This window comes from Chenopodium quinoa, unplaced genomic scaffold (genome assembly GCF_001683475.1).
Source record: "Chenopodium quinoa cultivar QQ74 unplaced genomic scaffold, ASM168347v1, whole genome shotgun sequence".
Taxonomy (NCBI): Eukaryota; Viridiplantae; Streptophyta; class Magnoliopsida; order Caryophyllales; family Amaranthaceae; genus Chenopodium; species Chenopodium quinoa.
Window position 1 is genome coordinate 67,161 of NW_018743712.1, and position 19,017 is coordinate 86,177.

Consider the following 19,017-nt stretch of genomic DNA (forward strand, 5'->3'; position numbering starts at 1 on the left):
CTGTTGTACCTCTTGTTTAAAAGTTTGTCGGGGTTGGAGACAATAAAGAAGGTGTTCCTCCAGTCCTTCCATTTGTTCTCCTCCCCCCTGGTCATCAAATAGCCCTTATGGCTGGAAATCTGGTACCAGCCAGTACCGCTTGCTTTGGGGGTTCGACTCAGGTAGTTCATGTGGGCGAACGCTTCAAAATTTGGTTCAACCCCATGCATTTCACAGCCGGCCACATAGCCTAGTATGTTGAACCACGAGTTTGGGGCCAACTTCCAGAGCCCCACCTGGTACCCATCCAGGATTTATTGAACAAACGGATGTAAGGGAATCTTAGTCCAGCCTTAATGGCCGCCTCATAGCAGCTAAAATAGGCGTCCCCATAGCTGGCCCCCTCAAGACAGACCACTGTATCTTCAACATCCGACACTGTTAGAAAATAATCAGGGCCCATTACATGGTCCGGCTGAAAGGTCCCTATTCTTTCGGCCATGGCTTTAATCCTGCCCTTTGGGACATGGCAATAGTAGGGGATGTTCAACTCCCTATGAGAAGCAGACGGCTCTGCCCAGCCGTCCCCCTTTTCAATAGCATGAGATGCTCTCGTCTCATGAAGACGAGAATGCCTCTATTCTGAATCTGGAGAATGCCGACTAGATGAGCTAGACTCAGAATCGCTTGAACTCCCAGAAGAGGCCGACTCCTCTTTCTCAGAAAGGATCGGCTCTTGTCCGGACATATCAATAAGGACAGGACTGGTCGCCTGAACCTCCTCAGATTCTCCCAATATTGAATCACTTGGAGTGCTTGGGGTACCAGGCGACCGGTCCGAAAGCTCGCTCATTTGAACATAGTACGAGGACCCTTCTGAATTTGTATATCTGGCCGTCCTCTTTGTTCTGGCCATAGTGTCTGCACAGACACAAAGATAGTCGGACTTGGAGCACAGGGCAAAGTTTGGTCCAGAAAGGGGCAGGCGGCACTCCTAGTCCTAGATTCAGCCGTCCCCGGTGACTGACTGATCACTAACCTAGGTCGTGCCGGGTGCTTTTGGGATACCATATTTTCAAAAGAAAAAGCAAAGAAATGAAAAAGTGCAAGAGCAAAACAGACGGTTACCTGAAGTCTGAAGTTTTCTGAGAAAGGAGATGGAAGTCTAAAGCAGTTGGTCTGGTGAAAGCAGCAGGTCACTACAAACAGTCGGCTAGTGTAAACAGTCAGTTGATTATCAGTCGTCCAAAAGTCTCAGAGCACAAGTTCAAAGGTTCTGAGTTCTCTTGCAAAGTTCACAAAATGCGAACAAGACTTTGGTCAAGCGCCCTTATATAGGGTTATCCTAGAATTTGAAGGGTCACACCCTAAATTCAAAAATAGGCGGAAAAAAAAAACAGACGGCCTATCCTAGGCCGACACCTGTCACAGGTGTCACGTGACGAGCCACGTGACCCCTGTGAGGTGCAAATGTTTAGGGATTTTTCCCCCGCCACGTGGACCAATCAGCACCTGCCACGTGTCAACCACGTGGACCAATCAGGGGTTGCCACGTGTCATACTCCAGGAGGTCCAACATGGACCAACAAAGCCACGCCACGTGGCACCTAGATTGCCAACCTGGAAAACGACCAACAAGGCCCGAATCCCAAGGCACGCCCAATCAGTCCTAGGTTTACCATTTAACCTATTATTGGGCACGTACTTTGAGGCTATAAATACAGGTAATTAGCCTCCCTTAAAGGAGATTGGACTAATTCAGAGATTACCCCACGTGCATACTAATTGCTAGACCTTACTTAGCATTAATTGCACTCCTTCCAAGGTTGCCCACCGCAACTAGCCTGATCACTTCTCCCTCCGGGGGAACCAGATCACCTTTACTTTCCGCACTTTTTACTCCTAAACACGTTCCAACTTGATCGTCGGAGGCGGAGCTCCCACCAACCGGAGTTTCTGTTGATTTGCAGGTACAGGCGCACGGATCCAGTCCCGGAATTGTAACTCTCCCGCAGGACATCAAAAAACCCCGAAACAGTAGGTATCACAAATTTTAATTTAATTATAATTAACGAACAATTTGTATTTCTTATCATAAATACTATCAAAATTTATCTTATAATGATAGGTATCAAACTTTATTATAAGCGTTTATCATTTAAATATTTTTTAGTATATTTTTTTTGGATTTCTTATATTCGTAGTATTGAATTAATAAATTTATCTTTTCCTATATTTTTACTTTATTTTTTTTCATTAAAATAATTTAATTCGTGGATTATAATCTACGTGGCATTAAAATTTTAGATATATCAAATCTAATTCGTTACTTTTATCTAGGTGGCAACATAATTTTTTAATTCAAAAATAAAATACAAATTTTTCTTCTTATTGGTCGAAATAAGTATATTTCTTACGTGGCGCTCCGAATGCTCTCCAAAAATGCTTACTTAATATATATATATATTAAATTACATTTTATAATTGTGTGTTTTGTATGTCAATTTAGTATGTAGTCACATTATCCTGAAATCTATTGTAAAACATTATCTTCTATGTAATTTATTATTATTATTATTATTATTATTATTATTATTTTACAACAAATATATCTTTTGTTAACTTCAAAATATAAAAAAAGGAGATGGCACAACTATATAAGTGTTTTTTTTCTTTTTCACATTTGACATCCTTTTAAAATTCAGGAAATAAAGGTTGATACTACAAGAAACATGAATGACTTGTTTTTGCCACGTCACTATTGCACCACGCTTATTTAATATTAAGCTATTGTGAAGGCTATAATAACGCTATATGGCACTTATATTTGTTATAATGTTAAGAAACAGACAAACAGTGGATTTCAATTTTTAACTTAAGCTTATTTTTCAAAATTTGAGAAAACCCATGTTAGTTTTACATATTAGGTAAGCCTCAAGGCATCTTAAATTATAATTTTCTTAACAAAATTTCTTATTATTCTATTCTTTATTAATACGAGTTTGAATAATTAAACCTCGTCACAAATGTCCCAATTAAAAGAGTAAACTACAATGATGGCATGATGCTTAATGCTTACCTCATCTCTAGTGTAACATTATCATTCAATTGAATAATGACACGAAATGGAGAAGATTATTAATTTTAGAAATTAAAATTCAAGATCCGAAAATTGGGCCATCCTCTAGCCCTAATGGCCAAGTGGCTCCTATTATCTTATCAATCGTGTATATTCAAACAAAAATTAAAAATAGAAAAACCCAAAAAATTAAAACAAAATTAATAATAATAAAAAGATTCATGCGTATCAGCAATCTGTTGCTTTAAAAAATCATGGTGGACCCCATATCTTGTCCAGATAAAACCCATCTCAACCGTACAAAATTTCCAACTTTTCATCACAACCGTCGATGTAGTCATCACCCACATAAAAGGCGGCTGATTCCTTCACTTAAAATTACAATAATACCCTTGACAAAACATCACTAGTTCACCATAAATAGCCTTACTTAAAAATAGCATTTTCGTTACCACTTGCTTTTCTCTCTTATCTCGTTTTTTAAGATTCTCCGAAAATATGATGCTCCGCTACACCGGTGGTGTGCTGTTTGTGGTACTCCTGCTTTCGAGCTCGGTCGTTCACAGCCGTTTGATTTTGGATGATCTTATTCGGCTGCCGTTCGATCATTCTTCGGTAGTTGATCGTGTTTTTGGTCGTGGAAATGATATTGATGATCATTCTGTTGGGACTAGATGGGCTGTTCTCATTGCTGGGTCTAATGGGTACTGGAATTACAGGCATCAGGTGAATTTTGTTGTTTTCAAAACTTATTTTGATTTATCTAGACTTGTCTTCCGTTATCTATATTTCATTATTAGTCTATAATTAAACTTATTTGAAATGATTATCATGGTAACCGTGACATATTTTAGTTGTGGATTAAACTTGAATATGTCTTATTCAAATTTATAAATAAGTATTTCAACTGATGAACTTATTTGCCTTAAAGAACAAGGAACCCTTAATGTTTGATTTTTTTTTTAAAGTTTTTTTTAGGGTTAGATTCTTACAAATTTACAAATCACTAGATGTGGGACATGGGAATCAAGGGATTCAAGGAGTTTGAAAGTACAAGTGTACAACTTTAAATTCACTAGTGACTAGTGACTAGTGAGTCACTTATGTTTGGTTAAATTGACACCTTGAACAAAACAATATGGTAATATGATTCGAGATCGACTTGTTACAATAAAATTGAGCAATATAACTTTCCTAACTACATACAAATTATTATTGATCTATTAATAAAGCTACGTCTGATACATTGATTATGATAAGTTTGGACAATGCAATAAATTAAACGGACAATTATTCTCTAGTACACTTAAATGTACCTTGATTTAAGTTTAGGTGTGTAAGTTACTTTTTTGTTTTTTTGTTTTTTGTTTTTTGTATGTAGTAGAGTTTTGGTCTTGTAGACGTATGTCATGATTTCCATATTTTCTTGATTTTTAAGTTTCAGCTTTCTTGACTATTTTCCATCAATAAAACGAACTTCATAAATGCACTTTAATTACAACATTACGATTGTAATTAAGGTTTACAACTTTTCTTGTTAATTTAATTATTGCTTATCATCCAAATTGTTGTGTGTGCACATTTGCACCCTTAGTATGCATGTGTTGAGTGTTGTTGCATGCATACAATTCGTTACCACTAGACTAAAACCTTATTGTTTTGTTATGTTTAGTAAATTATATTTGGGGTTGGTCAATGATACTGGAGCATGTACTTGTTTTGAGTGCTTTTTTATTTTCTATCGGGATTTTAACTGAGTTAATATTTTGAGGTAGGCCTTTTGTTAATAAGCTTTTTGCATGCTTTTCCATCCATATTAATTAATTTCTATTTAGGATCTTTTGATTAGTATTTCTTAGATATACCAAGGGTGTTTAAGTAATGTTGTCTAGACTTTTTGGAAGTTCTTATTGGCCATATATTTAGAGCACATCTTGACTCTAGAGTATCTCTTAGCTCAGCAAGTGGTCCTCGTAAGAACTTTTCTCTTAAGTCTTAATTGAAAATAATCTAATACTTTGTACTTAAAAGCTTTGTTAACATGTCATTTTCCTATATAACATATTTTTTCCTCTTTTCAACAAATAATATTATGTTGTTTATTAGTTGGGCGGTTGGGCCTAATTTAACCATTATGTGTCTACTTCTATATAATTTTTGAGCGCTTGAAAAAGACTATTGAGAATATTGAGTAGAGAGACATCAACAGCCAAATGATTCTAGTGTCTCTAAGGTGATGGGGAAATTTAATTTATAATCAAGAAAAAATTGGAAGAATATTAATATTCTAGTAATACTATAAATAGTGTTTGCTCATAGATCTTGAATAACGCCCCTTTAAATACTTACCAACTAAAATGATTAGCATTTCCTAGATTTACATTATTTTTTTAACGGTAAACTACGGAAAGGCCCTCCACCCTATCACAAGAATGGGGGGCTGTGAGGAATCGAACCCCCATCACTTGGGGGGAGATGGCATCTCCACATTCCTCTCCTAGATTTACATTATGAGCAGGTTAGTTTCACTATTTTGAGACTATTTGTCTTCATTAGCCTTGGAGGGGGACACAGGGGGGCCTTTTAAAATTATGTACCTTAATCTCTTGGATTTTTTTTATGCCTTTTGGATTTTTAAATCCATCCATAATCTCTTTATGTGAAACGCTTGGACTTGGGTATATCCTAATGTACATAATTTTTTTTATTTTTTTTGGTCGTTAAGGTGGGTGACGCAGTTAGACCTAACACCTCACAAGTCCCTGACGGACCCTTAGAGTCAGTTTGATCCAATGACCTTGAGGTTAAGAGATCAAACCTTAAACACTAGGTCAAGCTTAGCTTATAGATACTCCTTTAATTTTGGATTTATACATACAACCCCTAATGTTTTTAGCAGTTTTATATGTATTTAGCGCTAATTTTAATTTAGTTTCTATCGGGTAGTCCAATTAGTCAATATCGGACTACATAGAATTCCTTTTTTTTTTTTTTTTTTTTTTTTTTTTTTTTTTTTTTTTTTTTTTTTGGGTGAAAACATAGCATTCCATTGGTAGTGTGAAAAGAGGGTTGTTAAAGAAATTTGAAACCTTAAAAGTTTTGGTTCCAGTAGCCTTGTTCAACTTGGAACTTTGTTTAACTGCAATATGCTAGCCTTAGATGATTTAGCAAATTCTTCAGTTCCATATCTTTTTTAATGCCCCTAAAGGTTGCTTAACCTTTTATTTATATGTTTAATGGCAATCAGCAAGATCTTACATTCGAGTTAATGTCTTCTACAGTCCGATGTGTGTCATGCTTACCAAGTGCTGAAGAAAGGAGGTTTAAAGGATGAAAATATCATTGTGTTCATGTACGACGACATTGCTTATGACATAGAGAACCCAAGACCAGGGGTTGTCATTAATAGCCCGTATGGACATGATGTTTATGCAGGAGTTCCAAAGGTTTGATCTGAAGTTCATCAAACTTAAGATAATTTCCTGTTGATTGATCTGTCAATAATGTGCATTTCAATCATCTAATTGTGCTTATTGTGGCAGGATTATACCGGGGAAGACGTGACTGTAAACAACTTTTTAGCAGCTGTACTTGGTAACAAAACAGCCATTACTGGTGGTAGTGGAAAGGTGGTTGATAGTGGACCTAACGATCACATCTTCATCTTTTACACGGACCATGGTGGTCCTGGGGTGCTCGGTTAGTGCTTCTATCTTCATCATAATATCTATTAATGTTTGTGCTTATGGACTCATGTATGAAACTCTTAGGCGATAACTCAATCTAAGATTGCCTTGTAACGAGGCTGAAATCCAAGTTTTCTTGGATTGTTTTTCCCCTGATACTTGGAATATTGGAGTTCAGAAGGCTTCAAAATTAGTTTATAAACTGGTAGGTTCTAATAGATAATGGATGTAAGTTGAACAATAATCTTTGTTTCATTAATCATAACACTTACAATTCACATGATTAAGAGAATGCTAATCCCAATTTTGTTCTGATCTTAGAAAGTAATGATTATTTTCATCTTCTACAAGTGATGAGTCTTACTTGATATTCATAAAATCACCTCTTGAAAATTAATGATAAACGTGCCAAAACCTGGAAGAGTCATACTGATCTCACTCTGATGTTTTATCATTCTGATGATGGCTTTCTCTGAAATGCCTAATTCAACCTTATATATACAACACTCGTATTGTCAGTATGGTTCTCAGTTCTTTATGTTTTATCAGGTATGCCTACGTATCCAAACCTCTATGCCGATGAGCTCATAGACACCCTAAAGAAAAAACATGCCTGCGGAACCTATAAAAGCTTGGTAAGTAACATAGTTGATTTGGCATTATTCTGTTGTCTGCTGTAGCATAGTTGATTCTTTGGCTTCTTTATCTTTCTAATATATGTCTTCCATCTTAGTTTATCATGTTCATCAGTGTATATTAATGATTTTTGCCTCTGAAATGTCAGGTTTTTTATGTAGAAGCCTGTGAATCTGGGAGCATCTTTGAGGGTCTTCTTCCTGAAGGACTTGATATATATGCTACCACTGCCTCAAATTCTGTAGAGAGTAGCTGGGGAACTTACTGTCCCGATCAAGATCCTACTGTTCCTCTGGAATATGACACATGTCTCGGTGATTTGTACAGTGTGTCTTGGATTGAAGACAGGTATGGCGTATGTCTACAATCTGTTTCTTGATATCTTTATTTTTGTACATACTCTGGGTTTTCGAAAGTATTGTACTCCCACCGTCCCTTTAAGAAGCATGTATCTGCTTTTTTTTTTCAAGCAGACTGCAGAGATTGGAAATATAAAAACATTAAAGTGGATTGTTTGCATGTTTTCAATCTCTAGGTTGCTGTTGTTAGAGTTAGTTTTCTTTTTCTCCATGCATATTTTCCCTTAGTAGTGGTAGTAAATCAAGATTACTAATGGATGATATATTCGAAACAGTGAACGACACAACTTGTTGACAGAATCTTTGAAGCAGCAGTACGAACTGGTAAGAATGTTTAGATATTATCAGCACTCATCTATACTTTGATCTAAAAATTCAGACTGGTCTAAGTTTTGTGTTCTATTCCTTTTGAGATGATTGTTGTTGAAATTTTATACTAGAAGAGTAGAAGTTAAGAATGGTTGAATTCATTGTGGCTATTGTAGGTTAAGACGAGGACAGCAACAAGCCCTTTTTACGGTTCACATGTCATGCAGTTTGGTGATACAGAGCTAAAGCAGGACTTGCTTTACTTGTATATGGGTACAAATCCTGCTAATGAAAATTTTACATATGTGGATGATAACTCGTTGCATCCTTCGTCTTCTAAGTCTGTCAATCAGCGCGATGCTGATCTCATCCATTTCTGGAACAAGGTCTTGGTCCTTTACTTTATTACTTCCCAACTCTTTACATGAATCACAGTGCTATTAGCTTCTTAATACAACTATACTCTCACCTTATGAATGATATTTTACCTTATCTTTAATTTTCCTCAGTTCCGCAATGCTCCTGAAGGATCTCCGAGAAAGTTTCAAGCACAAAAGCAATTTACGGAAGTTATGTCACACAGAGTTCATCTTGATGACAGCATCAAACTCGTTGGCAAGCTTTTATTTGGAATTGAAAAGGGTTTATATGTACTGCAGACTGTCCGACCTACAGGACAACCCCTTGTCGATGACTGGAACTGCCTTAAGACAATGGTAACACTATCATATTTCATGCATTGTAATTAGAATAATTATTAATGAAGTGAAGAAATCCCAATGAAAATCCTTAACTTTTAACAATCTTTTAATGCAGGTAAGGACCTTTGAGAAGCATTGTGGATCACTATCTCAATACGGAATGAAGCACATGCGTTCCATTGCAAACATCTGCAATGCCGGGATCACAGCTGATCAGATGGCTGAGGCTTCAGCACAGGCTTGTCCAAACTTTCCTTCCGGTCCTTGGAGCTCTGTGCACAGGGGATTTAGTGCCTGATATGATGCTGTGTAGTACTTGGTAAATAATTTTGTGAAATTGGTGCTCAATTCTATGTTACGCGGTTTATGCTTTCTTCTAAGGCCCTGGAGCTAGTCCTTGTAAATATGGCTCCCTTTAAGTAAGATGCATATTGAATAGCCCATGTAACAAATTTTATGATGCATATATTCAATTAATGCAAGAGTATTGTAGTAAACTCCTTGGATGCCTTCTAGCACCTGCTTTTCTTTCTTTCTTCGGGGCTTAATGGGTAAGTCACCACTAACAGACAATGCAGCAAAAACACGATTAATACTATCTTAAGCATTAGGGACAAAATTAGGATTAAACATATAAGGACAATTAGCAGCTTTGTCGCGTTGGTGACATGGATACCAACATAAGCACAAGAATTGGAAGAGGGCCGGGGTTGAGCATAAAATGCCACTAGAGTTACTTCCTGCTATCACAATCACAATCACAATCATGATGCAAAGCAAACAGAGTATATTCAACTAAATCATGTTGAGTCACAGGACATTGAATAGCAGCCAAAGAATCAGCAATCACTTTAATTTCAAGCAAATAAGCATCCTTATAGATTATTGTGATTAAATTTGTTTAATATGAGTGAACCTGCTTTTCAATTCCATAGAATGAGCGATGTTTGCTTGCGTAAAACAACTCTATCTTAAGTCTACTCCAAACATTAGCAGAGGAACATAAATTTTGAACATCAGTTACAACTTCACGAGGTAAGGTGGCATACAACCAAGAGTCCAAGAGCGAACACATTGATCCATCCTTAAATACTCGTAAATTTAGGAGTGAGTTGTTTATAGCTTTGTCGTAGTTCTTTGTGAACTCTTAACTAGGACAAAGCAAACTGAAGAACAGAATCAAAATTGGCAACATACTATGTCAAGCAAGTCTAACTGTCTAAGCAACAAGACAATATATTGATTCAAACTTTTGGACTCTCAATTAGTTATGGAAGCAACTAAAAGGCAACTCATCTCGATTGCAAAGCCTTGTACAATGATGCTTAAGTAATCAGGGTGATGATAGGCCAGAGATAACGATTATAAGATAACTTCAAAAATAACAACTAGTTAGTGTCTATCGGGCCTCTTGGTTACCATCTTGTTCATCGCTTAAATTAACACCCTTAGTAAAATAGGAATTGTCACGTTGTGCCTCGTGTCAAACTCACGCGCATTATAGTCATCTGTATTAGGGTGGCTAAGCCTAATCCATAGCCAACCCGTCCTTTACTTGTCATGTCATAGATTTAAGCATGCCGGAGCCGGACTAAGCACTCCCAATAGCCAATGTGCTATGTGGTGCACTATATACATGCATTGTACTTGTATCCTATGTGCTTTCTTCATATTGGACCGCCATAATTCAGTGTCATCATTACTCACAAAAATTAAACAAAACTTTATTTTACCCTTTAAGAAAGTGTCATATATTTAGTTTGTGAACATAAAATTATCGTACATATCACCAAAGAGAAAATTAAAGACCATCGTAGGTATCACCATTAATGAGATTAAGTGAAAGTCTATCTAGAATGTACTGCATAATCCATATAATGAGCCAAGTTAGTTGTGAACATTTATGTTTCTTTTAATTAATCTACTAGACTTTTTTTGCATAGTTCCAACGACTATTCTTACTAAAAAAATTTGAAAGATACATGCACATGACATGTCTTGAAATTCTTGTCTTCCTGTTGAAGTTGTTGGTTGTTAGTTGATAGTTGTGTGAGGGAAGAATCTGTCATTTTGCAGATTATTAAGTCTCTTATATCCTCATTTTGATAAGAGGCTGTGGATAAGAATCATAAGATATATACTACTGCTATAGGTTATCAATTAACTGGATTTTGTATGCTAATTTAATTAATTTCGTCTTTTCGGATAAACTATCTATTTTAATTACTTGAGCTGTCTTTGATAACGACAGATGAAAAAAGGTTAAAAATTTTGACCATAAATTATCATTTATTCATCTACGAAATATTTAAAAAAATACGGCTAAAAGGATTTTATTAGAAGCGTCATCTCAATTTCAATACATTAATTTTTTTAAATATTACTCGCTCATATCAATTTATAACTAAAGGTATTTATAGCCAAATTAGTACATTCGAGAGAATGGCTGGTCCATGCAACCATTATGAAATGGTCCGCTGCATTAGCCACCAATTATCAGTAAGTAGATGGCTTCTTGGCTAGTATGGCTATCCAAAATGAGAGAGTGTTGTATACATGTATCCGGGTGCACGGTGCACTCATGAGTATTTTGTTCTCATTTTGATGATTGTTATTCTTTTAATCATCAAATGAAAAACAAAAACTAACTTTAGGTGCACAGTGCACCCCGACATATATATATAACAATTTACAACCCAAAATGGCAAAAACCCACACCATCCTTTATATGTAAAAGTGCGTATGGTGTTTAGCTTTCATTTGACATGAAACATCTTAGTCCTCTAACACTTTGATTATGTGACTTTGTGTCAATTATTTAAATATTTAAGTATTTTAAACGAAGTAATTTGAAATTACGTATGATCCTTTATCTTAGCAACAAATAACATTAAAACTCATTTTGTTTAAATATTTGCGTAATAAATGTTACAGTACTACTCGTAGTTAATACTGTATAAGTCTTGTTTGGTTGACAATGTAATACGGGGGAATTGAAAATTCATGGGATATAATAAATTAAAAAAAAAAAAAATTGTTGAGAAAACTTGTTTAATTGATATACAAATAAAAAAAAATGGAGGAATTGAAAAATCATAAAAATTTTAACTTTTCACAAAACGTGAGAAGGTAATTACCATGCTTTTCTTAGACGATTAAAGTTTGTGTGATTTATAAACTCCTACATTGCCAACCAAATAAGTTTAGAAAATTCCTATAAATTTCATTAGAAAAATAACTTCCAATGAAATACAACTTTTTATACAAACTTCAAGTCGTCAAGAAGTCAACCAAACGAGTCCATAGAGTAAATGAAAATAAATTGGAAGGTTGTTGATTGTGACCAGCTACCTACAATCCCTAGCGTGTACGCAAACGGCAGGTTCCATTAGCCAATTTGGAATCGAAAAGTTGCCATACTGTACTGACGTACTGTTCTCAATTAGTTCTATTGTGGCCTTGAATTTCATTAGATAGTGATATATTGTCGTCGTTTGGATCCTCCTGGTTTGCTCCATCATGTATCTACTCTAAAAGTGTTGATTAGAAGCATCAATTTGGATAATTGGGTTGAATTATGTTAAATCAGACCGGAATGGGTACATGTCAAGTTTGAATAGTGTTAATTATTGTGTATTTCTGTTTATATAAGTTACTTTCTCTGTTTTTAAATATTTGCTCCATTTCTCCATGTGCGGAGTTTTAAGACAAATTGGAAAAAGTAATAAAATATGAAGGTAGTGGGGTAGGTGGATGAATAAAGAATTATAGAAAGCAAAAGTAGTTGAGAGAATTGGAGGAGAGAGAATATGAAATTAAAAAAATATGATTTGTGTTGAGTCCACTAGTTGAGATAAATGAATTAAATATTGTAAAAAAATTTCAAATAAGGAAATGAAGCAAGTATTTAAAAACGACCAAAAATAGAAAGCGGGACAAGTATTTAAAAATGGAGGGAGTAAATACAGTATGGCTTAAATTACTTTCGGGCTAGATTGGATAAGGTCGAATCTGATTTTGACACCTCTAATATTAATATCACGGTTGCCAAATCTGAAAAAAGAGTGCAATTGATTTTTATTTATTTTTATTTTTATTTTTATTCGTACAAGTACCTCAACTAATATAACTCATCTCTTGAGATAATAAGTTATCCTTTTTATCGACAACTTTTTATTGTAAATTTTTTTTTTTTTAGACAACTATTTGTAAACTCCAAAGTAGGGTTGTTGATTGTCTTGCTATTAGAGGAATTGAACAAGTGAATACAAATACTTGAACACGTGTGCAATTTAGAGATGGTGCCTTTTAATTTCTAACTCAAATTTAGGCACATAGCCACATACCTTCACCGATCTTGAATATTACAACCTGCACATGTCTTCTCTTTCTCTCTGAGATAATAGAATGGTGTGGCAGCCACACAAAAAACGTGTTGTATGTGTTATGTCTATATACTGTACATCATATGATCGACGAAATAATTTGAAATTTTTATTAACCAGTACGAGTAAAAAATATACGGAGTACAAAAAAAATATTGATTTTTTTCTGACCTTTAACGAGGTTTAACGTACTATAACAAATATGAATAATCTTATAAACAAACCTAAACGAGATGTACGCGAAAATTATCAAGTCGAACATAATATTATTAGAGCTTTGCTTGTTCATTTAACAAACTAAACATTTTTGTTCAAGATTGTTTATTAACTTTACAAACGAGTTGTGATCACACTTTGGATGAATAGTTCGTGAACGTTCGGCTCATTTACACTAGAGGTGATAATCAATATATATAATAGTCAAACCAACTAGCCCGATTCAACTCGGCTCGAAAAAACTTGACAAACGAGTTTTGATCACGCTTTGGATAAATAGTTCATGAACGTTCGGCTCATTTACACTAGAGGTGATAACTAATATAATGGTCGGATCCATTAGCCCGATCCGACTCGGCTCGAAAACAGTATAGATTTGAACAAGTATAAATACATTTTTTTAGTTCAAAATCCGAGAACAACCCAAAAAAACCGCCCAATAACCTGACAATGTTTTACAGGCTTGGGCACAATAGATTATGCATAATCACGATTCGACTCGATTTTTTATCACCTCTAATAGTCTAATTTGCTAATTTACATTCCTATGCTCTATGCAGATGAAGCCCATTTCGACCGTACAAATTTCTATCGCAGTTGATTCTTCAATTAAAATTACTTTAATACCCCTGAAAACAATCACTAGCTCATTTACTACAAATACCCAACTAAAAACAGCATTTGCGGTATCATTTCTCTTTCTGACTTTATAAGAGTTGCCTTAAAAGGTAATGATCCGCTACACCAGTGGTGTATGGTGGTACTCCTGCTTTCGAGCTCGGTCGATCACAGCCGTCTGATTTAGGATGATCTTATTCGGCTGCCGTCCGATCGTATCATTCTTCGATAGTTGATCATGTTTTTGGTCGTAGAAATGATGTTGATGATGATTGTGTTGGGACTAGATGGGCTGTTCCGTTCTCACTGCCTGGTCTTATGGATACTGCCGTACTGGAATTACAGGCATCAGGTAATTTTTTGTCGTTTCCAAAACTTATTTTGATTTGTCTAAACTTGTTAACCATTATTTATACATACAAAGTAATTATTTATAATAATTTCCTAATAATCATAGTTGTAGATTAGACTTGAATATGAGTTGTTAAAATTATAGAGCATACGCAATATGTGCACAATATGCTTGGGATTTTGAAGTAAATTATAAGCTTTTAATAAATATAAATAAGTTTTTAGTAAACTACTTGAAGTAAAGGACAATTTTGCAATGGTTACACTAATTTTGTAGCCATTTTAACTTTATAATCATAATCATGACCATTCATTTTTAATACTAAATCCACACCATTTACTAAGTTGACCAAAAAAATTAAGTTGACCATAAAAATTAAGGTACAATATTCAAAATATCTAACGGTCAACTTATTAGAGTTATAAATGAGTTGAACTAAACAAGAACTTAAAGGGGACATACGGGTACCTTATGAAATTATGGACCTTAATGTCTTGGATTTTGGATATCTAACTACATCAATAACCTATAAATATGAAATAATTAGACTTTAGAATATCCTTGTTTAAATTTTTTTTTTTTTTTTTTTTTTTTGGTTTGTTTGGGGTAGTTAAGGTAGTTGACTTAGTTATTAGACCTGACTCGCTCCTCCAAGTTCGATCCCCAAACCAAACCCTTGGAGGGGAGGGATGACTATGTATTCTTCTCCGTCAAAGAGCTCTTAGAGGGATGATTCTGATCCAATGACCTTGAAGTCAAGAGGCCAAACCTTAAACACTAGGTCAAGATTAGCTTCTGGTACTGCTTTTGGGTTAATGTATACAACCACTAATATTTTAGCAGTTTTATACTATGTATGTATGTAGTGCTAATTTATTAATTGTTTGTAATGAGTAGTCCAGTATTGGACTACATAGCATTATTCCATTATTAATTAGTAGTGTGAAAAAGAGAATTATCCATGTAGCTAGGTGTTAGAGGAATTTGAAACCTTGAAGTTTTTGGTTTCAGTAGGCTTTGCCAATTGAACTCCCATCAAAAGTTTGCATTTTCTCGAGGCTCCAATGCATATTGTATAAGCCCCTGAAATTTTTTACAATAACAAAAGAGTAATGCAATGCTCAACTTGGAACTTTGTAAAACTACAATATGCTAGCCTTAGTTTCTTTAATGCTCCTATTTATAGTTTGCTCAACCCTATTTTTATTATATGCTCAGTTTGATCTTACATTCGTTTCGATGTCCTATACAGTCCGATGTTTGTCATGCTTACCAAGTGCTTGTTGTGGTAGGATTATACTGGGGAAGACGTGATTGTGAACAATTTTTAAGCAGCTACACTCGGTCCGAAACTTCTAGTGTAGTCGTCGGCTACTATCCATTATATATTAACTTGTTAAAATCCATATCTTTGATGTGTCATGTGTTTACATAAATCTTAGCCATGCATCCATCTATTAATTTTTAAAAAATGATAAATCTTGCTTTTATTTATAATTCAATAAAATCATGTCTGTTTTAGGGTTTATATTACAAAAATGATCATTACTAAAATTTTGATTAGTAATATAATTTATTTATTTTTGTAATAATCATTAGTAATATAATTTTTTTTAATATTAGCCTTTAATTCAACTTTATTGAATAAAATGTTTTGTTTTATAGTAATTGTCAGATAATATAAACTCCTTCATTAGAGTGATTTCCATTAATCAATATTTATATGAGAGTCATAATCATGCTAGATAACTAACAAGATATGTAAAGATATCATAAAGATATTCTTCTACAAGATATATCCTAAACCTAGGATGAGAATATTTTATGAATATTCTCTATTAGTAATGATGATTTTGGTGTGTTTGATGCGGTTTTTTTTTTTTTTCACATGAGGTTAAATAACAAAATAAGTAAAACTAAACAATATTAAAGGACGATAAGCTATAATTTGCCATGGTAGCGGGGAGATGAGCCTTGTCCACTTGGTCTCTCTGAAACTTGTGGATGCTACACCTTTGCGGAGTATTTTTTATCACCTCTATTATAAAACCATAATAAATTTTTGGGTATTTTCATTTTTACCACCTTCAAATAATGACTTTGTCGAATTTACCACCTCCAAAAAAAAACATTTACTTTACCACCTCATAAAAAAATTAAACATCAGTTTTACCACCTCATCTGAGCTCAGGTGACGGAAAACGCTTGTGGGGCCCAGTTAACTGTCACTTCCCTCCAATTTAATTCTTTTAAAATCGATTTCCCTCTGTCTCCTCCTTTTCTCACCTTCCACCTTCCATAATCAATGTCTCACCAAATTTCTCACTTCCTCATCAATTTTCGTCTCTCTTTCCTTTGATTTTTCTTGATTCTCACTGTAACTGCTTCTCTCTCCTTTGAATTTTCTCTTTCTCTCTGTAAAAACTGAAACCCTAGATCAATTTGGGTGGTTGAAATCGAGCTGGAACCACAAAATTGCAACACATCAGCTTCTCTTGTCATCTTCCACAGGGTGAGGGGACCAAAAGCTTGGTAATTTGCTGACAGAAATCGAGATTCCTGACTACAAGAGGTACTTTAAACCCTTTATTAGTACATTTCGTTGGATTTATGGTTGTCAATTGGGGTAAAGTATGCCTTTTGGGGGAATCTGTGAATTAAAGTATTATAAACCCTAATTATGCGAATCTTTGACTAAATTAGAGTGTGCATTTGTTAAATAATTAGTTAATTAGATGTACTTGGTTACTGTTAATTTAGTGCATAGTCAATGTGAATTGCTTTTACTTGCTGTAATTGGTGAATTGGTTTTTGTTGTTTACTGTAATTACTGAAATTGGTTATTGTTGTGTGTGCTTTTGTTGGTGTTGTTACAGAATGGACACAGTGAACTTAAAAATTACAGTAGGGGGTGCCTTTATACCTTCTTTAGCTGGTAAAAATAGGAGGGTGTTAACTTGGGATGGTGGGTGGGTTTATTGGATGAGAAAGGTGGAAAAAAATAAGATAGATGTACACTTTTTGAGGCAAGCAGCTATACATGGGTTTGTGTATGTGAATGTGAAGGTTCCTAGGGGGTTTAGTTGCTTGCATAATGGACAAAAGGGATGATCCTGAGTTGTATGTGCACCCACATTACTATAGGGTGACATACTTGGCTGCATATGAGAACCCAATACAGCCAATGCCTGGCCCTAAGAATTGGGAAAAGGTCAAGCTCAGACAGCCTTTGCCACCTATGCTGAAAGTGCAGCCAGGAAGACCTAAGGCAAATAAGAGAAAGCTTGAACCAGGGGAGGGCACTTCTGCAGCACCTGAGGGCAAGAAGCCAAAGGTGATGAAACAATGCAAGAATTGTGGTGGGTTTGGCCACTTTGCCAAAACATGCAAGGCTGAAGCAGCACCAGAACAGCCTAACCCACCTGCAACAAATCCAAAGGGTGGGAGGCCACAGATGCAGACTCCTTGGATTAAGGAACAGAGAAAGAAAAGTGAAGAGAAAGCAGCAAGACATGTATTTTGTGTATTTTGTGACTTGAGTGTATTTAGTGGCTTTGTTTCTGAGTCTTGTCATACTGTGATTGCAGGCTGCACTGAAGTTGCCACAATATCAGCCTCCAACAACAGCACAGGCTGGGTCAAGTAATGTTGCACCTGCAACTGCTGTGTCAAGCCAGCCTGCAACAAGAACAGAGCCTTTGCCAACTCAGCCTGTTACCAGGAGCAACAGGAGCCTGAGTCAGCCCACAAGAGTGCCAACAACTACTCCTCCCAAAGTCAAAATACAGACCAGGTCCAAGCTTCATGTAATGACAAGCAAGAAGGACAAGGATCTCAATCAACTTTGACCCTAGGTCTACTCATTAGTATTTTGTAATAGACAACCAAGTTTATTTGGTAGTTGAACAATGATAGTTGAACAATGATTTTGCACAAAGGTGCCTTAACTTTTGTCTCAGCCAATGTAAAACAATTTCAAACATTGTGTTGCAAGTACTAATACGAATTGTGATATGTTTCTACCAAAAAGTTCCATTTCTCATTGATGTTGTTAAAAGTAGTACAAGAAATGTCATCCCAACATCCACACATAATAATTCAACAAAACACAACATAAGTTGGGGATTTTTTTTGTTTCTAAGCATTCCTAAATGAACCTAAGATCTAAAATACATAGCCAGTACCAAACCAAAACAACAAAACACAACAATAGCATGTACTGTGAGCATTTTCTTTGTTGTTGCATTGCTGCCATGCACTTCCTTGATCATCTTCTTCCTGTCTGAGCTAAGAGCTTTGCATTTCATCTTCAAGCTGTCAATCTCATTGAGCAAGCACCTCTTTTGTCCACTAACATCATCAACTTCCCTCTTCATGTCATTCAGCTCTCCCTTCATTAGTTTCTTGTCCAGCAGCAAGTTGTTAATCACCTCTGTTTGCCAAGGTGTTCCATCTGGTTGATCCACCCACTCAAAAGCTTTACACCCCCTTGACTCAGTCACAGGATCATAGAATTTGCAGGTCCTAAACTTGCGTCCTGGGTTCTCCCTAGTCCAAGCAGTCAGCCTAGACATTGGAACTCCACATTGGCATTTTTTCTCCTTTGAGGGTGACATGCTAACTGAAGACATTCCCTTCTGAAATTCAGTAAGAACAAGAATGAAATTAATTGTATTTGAACACAATCACCATAATAT

The 19,017-nt window shown here is 35.4% G+C and overlaps 2 protein-coding genes across 5 annotated transcripts; both read left to right on the plus strand.

Moving 5' to 3' along the window:
- The first annotated feature begins 3,498 nt into the window (after positions 1-3,498).
- Positions 3,499-9,246, plus strand: LOC110684536 (vacuolar-processing enzyme-like). The gene is made up of 9 exons (XM_021860976.1): positions 3,499-3,784; positions 6,340-6,504; positions 6,601-6,757; positions 7,294-7,379; positions 7,529-7,728; positions 8,015-8,063; positions 8,225-8,434; positions 8,558-8,764; positions 8,865-9,246. The coding sequence occupies exons 1-9, from the start codon at positions 3,557-3,559 to the stop codon at positions 9,045-9,047; spliced, it is 1,485 nt and encodes a 494-aa protein (XP_021716668.1). The 5' UTR covers positions 3,499-3,556; the 3' UTR covers positions 9,048-9,246.
- Positions 9,247-13,831: 4,585 nt separating this feature from the next.
- On the plus strand, positions 13,832-18,362 carry LOC110684538 (pollen-specific leucine-rich repeat extensin-like protein 1). Of its 4 annotated transcripts, none has more exons than XM_021860979.1 (4): positions 13,861-14,320; positions 15,613-16,892; positions 17,197-17,834; positions 17,908-18,362. In XM_021860979.1, exons 3-4 carry the CDS (start codon positions 17,415-17,417, stop codon positions 18,166-18,168), a joined length of 681 nt encoding a protein of 226 aa, XP_021716671.1. In that variant the 5' UTR covers positions 13,861-14,320; positions 15,613-16,892; positions 17,197-17,414; the 3' UTR covers positions 18,169-18,362. The 4 variants fall into 4 exon arrangements, 3 of the variants coding, with proteins under 3 accessions (XP_021716671.1, XP_021716672.1, XP_021716673.1); XM_021860980.1 differs by having other exon boundaries at positions 16,757-16,892; XM_021860981.1 differs by lacking the exon at positions 15,613-16,892.
- The last annotated feature ends 655 nt before the right edge of the window (positions 18,363-19,017 follow it).